The 11,890-nt window shown below is 37.2% G+C and overlaps 2 protein-coding genes across 2 annotated transcripts; one reads left to right on the plus strand and one right to left on the minus strand.

Moving 5' to 3' along the window:
• Nucleotides 1–3,620: 3,620 nt before the first annotated feature.
• LOC21407710 (subtilisin-like protease SBT1.6) lies at nt 3,621–6,405 on the plus strand. Its single transcript, XM_010092025.2, has one exon. The coding sequence runs from the start codon at nt 3,669–3,671 to the stop codon at nt 6,003–6,005; it is 2,337 nt and encodes a 778-aa protein (XP_010090327.1). The 5' UTR covers nt 3,621–3,668; the 3' UTR covers nt 6,006–6,405.
• Nucleotides 6,406–9,936: 3,531 nt separating this feature from the next.
• Nucleotides 9,937–11,664, minus strand: LOC21407711 (pentatricopeptide repeat-containing protein At1g11290, chloroplastic). Its single transcript, XM_010092026.2, has one exon. The coding sequence runs from the start codon at nt 11,649–11,651 to the stop codon at nt 9,969–9,971; it is 1,683 nt and encodes a 560-aa protein (XP_010090328.2). The 5' UTR covers nt 11,652–11,664; the 3' UTR covers nt 9,937–9,968.
• Between the last annotated feature and the right edge of the window lie 226 nt (nt 11,665–11,890).

The raw sequence follows: 11,890 nt of genomic DNA on the forward strand, positions 1-11,890 counted from the left end.
TAAATAATAGAGAAATATGTTGTAAGTGAGCGTGAGAGCTTTTGTGTAATGTAGAAGCATGCCAAACTGTGTCCAAATGCCTTGTATTTGTAGTTGACGAGACTTTACGAGTGGTTTCCTAATTCTCTGCGTGATATGACCTTCAATCCGTGATATTCTTTTCCTTCTTAGGCACTGCATGACTTTTCTTAACTGGTTTTATCCATAATCAATAGGTAAATCATGGTTTCTTGCCCATTTTGAGTTGATCCGGCCTCTCTTGTTGCTTGATTGTTGGATATATAATTTTCTTATGTAGAAGACAATCAATTTCATCCAATAAGGGGGTGTCTTGCGGCTTAAGTCAATCGTTGATTTTTTTCCTCATTAATTCTTTTAACTGGAGCAATTGATTTCTTTCATTTTCTACTTGATTTTGTTGCCAAATCCCGTATTCATCGACTCGTGGGATCAACCAGTGGAGTTGATCAGTCAAGCAGTTAATTCTGCCTACTCGGAGAGTCGTGATAACTCGTTTAGTGACTTTCCAGAACTAGGGTTGCCACGTATATAATGAGAGATGAGATACGAAATCTAAACTCAACAATGATCATGATATTTTACACATAACTAGTTGGTGAAACTCTAATTGTGCATGCATTAGAAGTATAAAGTGCATGAAGTGTGCAATCTATTCTGTGAGATTTTTTTTAATTATTTTAATCAATCATACTTTGTGTGATGATAGAATTAGTGTGCGAACAGCAAATTAATAAATTCAATTAAACATCTAAATGTGTAATTAATCATGATTGGGACTTACTGGCCGCGTTTGAAATTCGTTTCAAAATGATTTTATTTTTTGTATGAAAATAAAAATGAAAACGTTTTTAATCTCAGATTTGGTAGTTTTATCAAGAGATTATTTTCAGTGTAAAAAACATATTAATGTCTCTTTTTCTATTTCTCTGTTCTAGAGAGGAAAAAATGAAAACAAAAACTGAAAAATGACTAAAAATCATTTTTTATTTATCTCTTATTTTACACTAAATTAAAAAATTATTTTTATTTTTATTTTTTATTTTTATTACGCAAAACATCATTTTAAAAACGTTTTATTTTTTTTTTTAAAACTTAAAAAATAAAAACGATATCAATTCTAAATACCACCACTAAATGAAAACAAGCACGGTAACTGAAAAATCATTAGATGAGATATTGATTCTTTTTTCTTTTTAGCGGCATTTACAAAAGCGTTGAAAGCTGCTTCGGTCACAATAGATTTCGATAGATCGACATTCCTTTTTCTGACTTTAAATTATTTTAAATTTAAATAGTAAAGAAGAAGAAAACTATCTAAGCTTTTAGACATTAGACAGCCGCAATTATTCTATTCCAGTGGATCCATTTATTTTTGTTTATATTTGTGGACTTGTCCTGATATTGGGTTATTGAAATTCTTAAGACCATCACAAATTCTACGGCCATAATTAATCATCATAACTGGAGAAAATTTAAAGAATAATATCCAATGAAATACAGAATGTCACATTTTAAATCTTGATTAGTCCCCAGTGACTCAAACTACAGAGTACAGACCCACGCTTCAGTTTGGATTTCAGAAAGAAAAAGTAAATTTGCCGACAAAACTCTAGGACTGTTTATGAATTGAGTTAGTGCGGGGTAATATTTTTTATTTTCCCGTTTTAAAGGGTGTGAGTTGTACATATTTAACTCTAATGATGTTAGAAAAATTTAACAACCTAATGATGTTTATGTTGGGTTGGGGCAGTGCGGGGTGAGTTGAGTTGTCAGTTTCAACATTTAAAAAATTAAACACTCAAAGTTCAATCTAACATTCAAAGTTCATCATTAAATAGAGATAATAACTCCAACATTTAAATAGATAGAAATTCAAAGTTCAATCCAACATTAAACATGAAGTAAAGTAGTTCATCCAACATCAAACATAAAGCAAACATAAATTAGTCTACACTCATAGATTAGTCTTAACATAAAGCAAACATAGAGGCTTAATTCAAACATGAAAAAACTAGAGAGTATAAATGAGTTGTCTGCCTAATATTAGATATTAGAGGAGACAAGTTATAGCGCGGGTTGGATTGGAGTGTGTGGGCCATTATAAGCCCAACCTACACCCCGCCCTAAAACTTCAGGACAGACATTGAATGAGCCGAAAAAATTTAATACTAAAAATTATATTTTTTGGGTTAAGTTGGTGTGAGGTGATTTGGGTCTACGGGTTTATGAACAGCCCTACAAAACTCCCATTAGAGAAAGAAAAAAAGATTAATTTTATAAATGACTCTTAAACTATGTACCTCATCTTAACATGCACCTGAATTTTAAAAAGATTCGTTTCACCTCTAAAATATGAATAGTGATTCAAAATACATCATGAACTATTTTTTTTTTCAAAAAAATACATCTGAATTTGTTTATTATTCCCTAATCTCTTAAGAAGTTAAGGAGCAAGTTGAGACAAAAGTAATAATTCAAATTAATAATTTAGAGGGCATTTATAAAAATATGAATAGTGTCATGTCATCTATTTATTGCCTCATGAACTAAATTTTTTCATAAATACCCTCGAAATTGTTACTTATTCCATGATCTTTTAAGAAATAATGAAACAAGTTGACACAAAAATAATAATTTAAATTAATAATTTGGAGGGATTTATAAAAATATAAATAGTGTTATGTTATTAATTTATTAGTTTTATAAATATATGTGACATTTTAAATTAGGATACATATTTCAAGAGATGAAATGAATTTTTTTTTTAAAATTAAAAGGTAAAATTCATGAGGCATTTATGGTACTTTTATTTTGGGATTTTTTTAATAAAAAAATTATAATAGTTTTTTTTAATGTCTCATTTAATTTATTAATTTGAGTTTTTAATTTAAATTAAAATATTATTTTATGTGAGAATTTTTAACTGTAATAAAAAAAATTAAATATAATTTTTAATAAATTTTTTTAATTATAATAAAATTAAAAATAAAAATTTAACTCAATAAAATGAATAAGACTTCAAAAAACATCAGCGGACAATGTAATCTTTATTAAAATTTAAATATGGGACCCAAGGTAGTCCTTTATGCAGATTCACTGGAAGTAATACGACATCGTTTTCTAATGTCTATAATTAGGAAATGTGAATCCTTATCAGTAGCGTCATGAATAAATAAAATTAAAAATAAAAATTTAAATCGATAAAATGAGTAAGCCTTCAAAAAAACATCATTACTGATAATGTAATCTTTATTAAAATTTAAATATGGGACCCAAGGTAGTCCTTTATGCAGATTCACTGGAAGTAATACGACATCGTTTTCTAATGTCTATAATTAGGAAATGTGAATCCTTATCAGTAGCGTCATGAATATAAAAGTCTAAAAGTAGGTCCCGCAGAAAAGGAACTGACTCATCAAGTCCTTGAAAGCGACAAAATTATATCCACTATCCAGAGTCCACAACATCTTTTTTTTTTTTCTTCTTCTTTATTTTTCGCTGGCCCACAAATAAATTAAAGACCACAATTAATTAGCCATTAGCTAACATAATTCCAGATTAAACAGTACAAGCTCACTTATATCACTCCCTAGTCTGTCGGTAACACAAGCTACTTTACTTCACTGTCTTCTCTCCCAAACCAAACCATGGCTACACCCACATTTCTCTCCCTTTCCTTTCCTTTTCTCTTTCTTTTCTTTTTCTGCAACTTCGTGACTGAAACGCTGTCGTTTTCAGGCGAACAGGCGGCGCTCAAGACGTTCATTTTCCGAGTCGACAGCCACACCAAGCCCTCCATCTTCCCGACCCACTACCACTGGTACACCACCGAGTTCGCCGACCCGCCCCAAATCCTCCACGTGTACGACACCGTTTTCAACGGATTCTCCGCCGTTCTCTCCAGCGACCAGGTAGCTTACGCCAGCCGCCACCCCTCCGTCCTCGCCGTCTTCGAGGACAAGCGCCGCCAGCTCCACACCACTCGCTCCCCGCAGTTTCTCGGGCTGAGAAACCAGCGCGGTCTCTGGTCGGAATCTGATTACGGCTCCGACGTCATCATCGGCGTTTTCGATACTGGAATATGGCCGGAGAGGAGAAGCTTCTCGGATTTGAATCTCGGGCCGATTCCCAGCCGTTGGAAAGGAGTATGTGAATCCGGAGCCAAATTCTCCGTCAGGAACTGCAACAGGAAGCTGATCGGAGCGAGATTCTTCTCCAAAGGTCACGAGGCGGCTGGGAGTATCGGCGGTCCGATAAGCGGAGTGAACGACACCCTTGAGTTTCGCTCTCCGAGAGACGCCGACGGCCATGGGACCCACACGGCGTCGACGGCCGCGGGAAGATACGCTTTTGAGGCGAGCATGGCCGGTTACGCATCGGGAATCGCGAAAGGCGTGGCTCCGAAGGCTCGATTGGCGGTGTACAAGGTATGCTGGAAGAATTCCGGTTGCTTCGATTCCGATATATTGGCCGCATTTGATGCCGCCGTCAACGACGGCGTCGACGTTATATCGATCTCGATCGGAGGCGGCGACGGCATTTCCTCTCCCTATTACCTCGATCCGATCGCTATCGGAGCATACGGCGCCGTTTCCAAGGGAGTCTTCGTGTCGTCTTCTGCTGGAAACGACGGACCAAACGGAATGTCAGTCACCAACCTCGCGCCGTGGATGACCACCGTCGGAGCCGGCACGATAGACAGGACTTTCCCGGCGGTGATTGTTCTCGGCGATGGGAGAAGACTCTCGGGAGTGTCTCTTTACGCTGGAGCTCCATTGAAGGGGAAAATGTACCCTCTGGTTTACCCAGGTAAATCTGGAATGCTTCCTGCTTCTCTGTGTATGGAGAATTCTCTGGATCCGAATCTGGTCAGGGGCAAAATCGTCATCTGCGACCGCGGAAGTAGCCCAAGAGTGGCGAAAGGCATGGTGGTGAAGAAGGCCGGCGGCGTGGGTATGATCCTCTCCAATGGAATCTCCCAAGGCGGTGGCTTAGTGGGCGATGCTCACATCCTCCCCGCTTGCGCCGTCGGCTCCGACGAAGGCAATGCCGTGAAGGCCTACGTGTCGTCAGCTTCTAATCCCACTGCCACAATCGATTTCCAAGGAACCGTCATCGGAATCAAACCGGCTCCGATCGTGGCTTCCTTCTCGGGAAGAGGACCGAACTCTGTCAACCCGGAGATTCTCAAACCTGATTTGATTGCTCCGGGAGTCAACATCCTCGCCGCCTGGACGGACGCCGTCGGACCTACCGGATTGGATTCCGACAAGAGGAAGACAGAGTTCAACATTCTGTCGGGAACGTCAATGGCGTGCCCTCATGTCAGTGGAGCCGCGGCGCTCCTCAAGTCGGCGCATCCGGATTGGAGCCCTGCGGCCATAAGATCCGCCATGATGACCACCGCAAGCATCGTCGATAACCGGAACCAGCTCATGACCGACGAATCCACCGGAAAATCCTCTACGCCCTACGATCTCGGAGCCGGCCACCTCAATCTCGACCGGGCTATGGACCCAGGACTCGTCTACGACATCACCAACGACGATCACGTGAACTTTCTGTGCTCGATAGGGTACGGCCCGAAGGTAATCCAGGTGATCACGAGAACGCCGGTGAAATGTCCAGTGAAGAGGCCATTGCCGGAGAATCTCAATTATCCTTCAATGGCGGCTCTGTTCCCGACCTCGTCGAGAGGGAGTACGAGCAAGATGTTTATCCGGACGGTGACGAATGTGGGTGCGCCGAACTCGGTGTACCGGGCGAGGATCGAGGCGCCGAAGGGGGTAACGGTGAGGGTGAAACCGGCGAAGCTGGTGTTCACGGAGGCCGTGAAGAAGCAGAGCTTCGTCGTGACGGTGACGGCGGATGCCCGGAGCTTGGTACTGGGCGAGTCCGGGGCGAATTTCGGGTCGCTTTCTTGGACGGATGGAAAGCATGTCGTTCGGAGCCCCATAGTGGTTACCGAGATACAGCCGTTGTAAAACGACAGAAGATACGAAGGGACCCATCATGTCGTTTTGATCGGTCAGGCTCATGGGCTCTAGTTTTAGAAGTCGCTACGCATAATAGAGGGTTTTAACTTTTTAAGTTAAACTTCTTGCAGTGGTTTTTTTTTTTTAAATTTGTTTTAAGTTTTAAGTTTTTGTTTTTGTTTACGTTCTTGGCATTGTAGATCTGATGGACTATATTCTATATAGGGCCCGGGACAAAACGGAGGGCTGGTCTAGTGTGAACTTTCTCTTTCTTTCGATTTTTATTTATTATTTTTTTCCTTTAATTTATCTCTTGAAATGCCTACAGATGTATCTATAGACTTATAGGCATCTAAGAGTATTATGAACTTATTATTACTGTCCAAATCTTAGTATCCACTTTTTCACACATGATCATTTGTAGCTTAGACGAGTTTTTAAGGTCTCGTTTTATTTTAGAGATTTAAATTTTTAATGTGAATGTGATATTTTTTTAAAGTTTTTTATTATAATATAAAAATTTAATATGATATTTTTTAAGATTTTTTACAATAAAAATTAAAAATTAAAAATTTAAATTAATAAAATAAACATGCCTATAATAGTTGTATTACAACGACAAGCATGTGTATTGACCACCAAAGTCTCGAATTATTTACCTTTCTTTCTTTTGGAGAAAAGCAACCTACTAAGGAAAATTGAGCTGAAGAGACTAGCGCCTTTCGCGGCGCAGGGCACTGAATTGGTTTTGGCTTTGGGACAGACAAGTAGGCTTAAGTTTGTACTATTGACTTTTTAAGCATTTTCTTCCCATCGTCTTTAATGTGTTTGACAAACTCGTTGGAGCAACAATCTTCAAACAAAAAAACCGAAAGCAATCTTCTTGATTATGATTGAAGGGCCTTCCTCTTGAAGATGAACACTAGAAATACACAATTAATTAATGAGCCAAAAACTAGTCTAAAGATTCAATCTTTTGACCAACCGACCAAGTAGCATGGTTTCACTTGAGCGAAAACCCCTTTTCTTTTCCCTTTAAAGAGAGAAAGACAACCGTTATTTTCATCTTGATTTTTTTTTTTAATTACACTTTTGTTGCACGCTACAATTACATTCTCGAATGTTGCCGTTACATGGTCAAAGTTTCTTTTATTTTATTTTATTTTATCCCTTTTGTCCTCCTAATTTTCTGGTCCATTCCGAGGATCACTTATATATATATATATATTCTCTAGGGAAATTATTATTTATTATCTATTATCGTTTCATATGTCGAGAACACAAATACCAATATATGATTGGTAAACAATTCTATCATATACTAATATACTGATTTCTATTTTACTAAGCCAACTAGATTAATTAATAATAAGTATTGATGTGGTATGTTGTACAATTGCTACAATATGTGCATATAATCTAAGAGCAAGACGTCAGAATAGAATAGTATTATCTTTTTTAAGAAATCAAATTAATATCCCAAGTTTGCATGTATGGATTCTTTCTTGTAATACATTACTAATATATATATATATATATATATATATATATGTTTTACCTATACGTACCTATCTGATGTGTTTCATGGGCATGTGAAGGAAATATGTGTTATTTTTCTCTTTCAATTAAAATAACAACAAATGAATTAACCGTTTAGAATCTTAGAGCCCGTTTAGTTCACTGATTCGAGTTTTTAATTCGAATTTATATGTAACTTTATGTGAGAGATTTTTATTATAATAAAAAAGTTAAATGTGACTATTTTTTAAGATTTTTTACTATAATAAAACTCAAATTTTAAACTCAAATTAATAAAATGAATAAAGTCTTAATATTGTCTCGTTGAAAGCGCTGATTCTTACTGCAATTTAGGCGTTAAAGTGATTGTTCTCCTTCCAATGTTAATAAAGCAAAACAAAACAAAACAAACTCATCAGCTTTATTCTTTCTTTAATTTTGTGGTTGTTAAACATTGCTCTAATCTCCACGGTTGATCAAGACCCCGATGTCAAATTTGTTTAACAATCAATTAAAAACCTTTCATATTCTTATCTACAATAGGAAAATCAACTTTATTGGGTGAAGATGCTTTTAAAAGGGAGTTAAGAAAGATGATTGATAGGTCCTCCTGCCACATGGCAACAGCAAATTCTCATTTGCTTTTAAACTAACTCCGGATTTCTGTCATAAAAGATTAGTCCCCACAAACTAATAAAAAAAAAAGGCGGGGAAGGACCCTAAAACCTAATTTTGGTCACTTGATGCAATCAAGCACATAGATATGGCAAAAGAAATTTGAGACTTTAATGGGATTTGACGTTTCAGTGAGCAAATAAATTAGTGGAACATAACTGGTACATATAATTCACAAAAGATTTGTGCCCACCATTTAGTCACGAAAGAGACACAAAGGGTCAGCCATTAATTAAAGGCCTCAATCATTTGATCTATATAGGTGAAACTTGTCGTGTCAATAGTCCCGAAAAGGGAAATATATGGGGGGCTGTGAAACTTTGCTGATTTTGTGTTGGGTCTTATCAGTTTAATTGAAACCTCTAAATTGTTGTTTCAATTTAATAGTTGAGATGCTTTGATAAAGTATAGTCACATTGGTTTACTTGTTTGATTTAGAAAGGGTGAGTAGAGCCAAACTTCGCTTAGATTTGGCCCCATTTTGATACCTCTAATTTAGTTTTTTTTTTTCTAAAAAAAAAAAAAAAAAAAAATTTGAAAACCCCTAGTTTAGATTGAACCAAATAAAAAAGTTAAATTGACCCTTTATCTTTTTCTTGGGGCGATTTAAATCGGCTCCAAAATCCATGTTATAGAATTCATTAATCTTTTGCGGGGTTAGTTCCACGTTAAACCCTACAATTTTTTTGTTTATAAATCTAAGATCAACTCCATTACATTTTGTGCTGCATCTAGGCAGTGACCAAAAAATAATCTGTCATCATATAAGAAGCGTCCCACCAAAATAGTTTTTAGTTTATAGAGAGTAAAAAATAATAATAATAATAATAATAAGCATATGTTAGAGATCCATAACAGGTGGAAAATTTCAAGGAGGAACATGATTTGTAGTCAAGGTAAAGTTCTTCCATGTAACATGATCTTACCTACTATCACTAAAGAGCAAATCTGCTAGTTTGTTCTGTAGTGGGAAGCTAATCTATATGTCGGCTTGTGTTTTTTTTTTCTTTTTTTTTTTTTCCTAATCTGTTCTAATATGTTTCTTAATGTCCTGGGATGATTTCTGCGTTGGGTTTTATAAATGTTGAGGAACTATGAATATGATGTCACACCCACCAAAGAAAGTGACTGATGAAGCTGAGTGAGTGCGCATCTGGTGTGGAAGCTACTTTTTCCCATATAATGTATAATCTTTTTCTTGGTTGTTATGTCGATTAGACATGACTAGTGGTCGTATTACTTGGCCAAATACTAGATTATAAGCACTCACAAACATATTTATAAGCTAACGCTTCATCTAGATTAATTCCACTGATGCACCTCATTTCTAATTTATCAGATATGTCACCTTGGCTTGTATTGAAAAAAATAAAATAAAATAAAAAAAATCTCTGATGTTTCCTTCTTTTCCTTTCGTATTCATTTATTTATTTATTGAAGTAGTTGTATATGATATACAATTTACAAACACAAAATTTGGGCCAAAACTCAGCCCAAAACCGTCAACTAAAAATTGGGTTATTGGATTGTATAGTTTGCTTATTTGGCATAGTGACTACTGAGTCCCTAGGCAGAAGTCATAAGGATTTTAAAGAGAAACTTGTAAAATTTACCTGAGTGAATGAGTCTGGACTTTTACTCTTTATTTTGAATAAATATCCTTTTAATAATATAATTATTTGATTAAAAAGGTTATAAATTAAACGTAAAGGGTAAAAATTCTGATTCATGTATTTTTAAGGGGTATTTGTCAAGATTACCCGGCGTTAAAAGAGATTCTCAGCCAAAGTCGCAAGGAATTCCATTGAGGAAGCTAATCCCTGGATTTTTGGTCAATCCACTCTTCGTCAGACTCTGCCTCAATACTTCAGCATCATGAAACCTCCCAACTGATGCATATATATTTGAGAGAAGCACAACTTGACCAGATTTATCAGGGTCTTTCTCAAACACCCTTCTCGCAGCATATTCTGCAAGGTCAACGTTACCGTGAAGCAGACATCCACTAAGCAAAGCCCTCCAAGCATTTGGACCTGCAGATTCCACTAATTTTATGGCAACCCCACTTGCATCCGGCAAGCACCCGGCTCGGGCAAGTAAGTCAACTACACATCCATAATGCTCTTCACTTAGCTTCACTTTATTCTCTTCCACCATTTGATGAAGTATCATCAAACCATCATCTACCAAGCCTGCATGACTACAAGCATTCAAAACGCAGAGGTAGGTCGTACTATCGGGATCTTCTCCATAATTCGTCATCTCATTGAAGAGAGCTAGAGCAGTTTCTCCGTAGCCGTTTATGCCACATCCGTTCAGGATTGCATTCCAAGATACTATATTGCGAAGGTCGCCCATTTCCTTGAAAACATCTCGAGCAAGTTTCATATCACCACATTTAGAGTATGTTGATATGAGACTATTTTGGACTGATCTATATCGAGGCAAACCCACTTGAAAAGCATAGCAGTGGAGCTGCCGGCAGAGCTCTAAAGCAACAAGTTCTCCTGAAGCAGTTAAGCCACTGATCACCATTACTGAATCAAGTCTGAAGTTCTCTTCCAGTCTTACTTTAGTCCAGAGATTCAAAGCCTCCTTAGGGCATCCATTTTGCAAATAGGCTGAAATCATCGCTGTATATGATACCAAACTCTTCCAAGTTGTTTGGTGAAAAAGAGCACTCGAGGAACGTAAATCGCCGCACTTGGCGTACATCGAAATAAGAGAATTTGTGAAAGCAAGCTTTGATCCAAACCCGCAAGTAACAGCTTGAGCATGGACTTGTTTGCCTTTCTTCAAATCTCCCAGGATTACACAGGTGGAACATAGATTCATATAGACTACTGTGTCACAACTGATTCCACTATCTCTCATTTTGCTAAAGAGCTCTAAAGCATCACGAGCACAATCAAGTCGAACTAAGAGACCCATCATAGTTGTCCAACTGATAACGTCTCGAGACTTCATTATGTCAAAGATCTTTCTTGCTGCTCTTAAATCTGTCAAACTTGAATACATATCAAGAATTGCATTACTAACAGATACATCAGAAATGAGATCCAACTTCACAAGTAAACCATGGATAGACTCAGAAAGCCCTTTCCACCCAAAAGTAACAGAAGCCTGGATAAGTGTCAATGTTGTTGCAACATCAGGTACCAGGCCAAGCTTTCTAAACCGATTAAACAATGAGATAGCCTCTTCAAATAGTTCATTACATACAAACCCAGTAATAATCGCGTTGCACGAAACTAAACTCGGATCATCCAGTCTCTCAAATAATTTATAAGAATAAAAAACTTTCCCACACCTTGCATATCTATCTAATAATGCAGTGCCTACAATGGAATCAGACTCCAAACCACACTTGACAGTCAGTCCATGAACTAAATGTGGTACTAGATTGCCACCAAGAAGACCAACTATGGTGAAAGAATTCGGAACCAAACCCAAATTCCTCATATGGGAAAATGATTTCATGGCTTTGCAGTGAAGCCCATTTTTAGAATACCCATGAATCATAATAGAATAAGAAACAACATTTCTCTCAGGAATTTCTTCGAACAACTTCTCGGCATCTTCAACACGCCCGGATTTAAAGTAACTGCTTAAAATTCTGGAAGAATTGTACAAGTCAACCCCGCCATGAGGACCACGCTCTGACGTAAAAGAAAGGTTCTGAAGTAGCCGAAAAGCAAAGT

Source organism: Morus notabilis, unplaced genomic scaffold, assembly GCF_000414095.1.
Source record: "Morus notabilis unplaced genomic scaffold, ASM41409v2 Scaffold137, whole genome shotgun sequence".
Lineage (NCBI taxonomy): Eukaryota > Viridiplantae > Streptophyta > Magnoliopsida > Rosales > Moraceae > Morus > Morus notabilis.

Coding starts and splice junctions, on each gene's coding strand:
- LOC21407710 (XM_010092025.2), top strand. CDS start 3,669: ATGGCTACACCCACATTTCTCTCCCTTTCCTTTCCTTTTCTCTTTCTT.
- LOC21407711 (XM_010092026.2), bottom strand. CDS start 11,651: ATGAGGAATTTGGGTTTGGTTCCGAATTCTTTCACCATAGTTGGTCTT.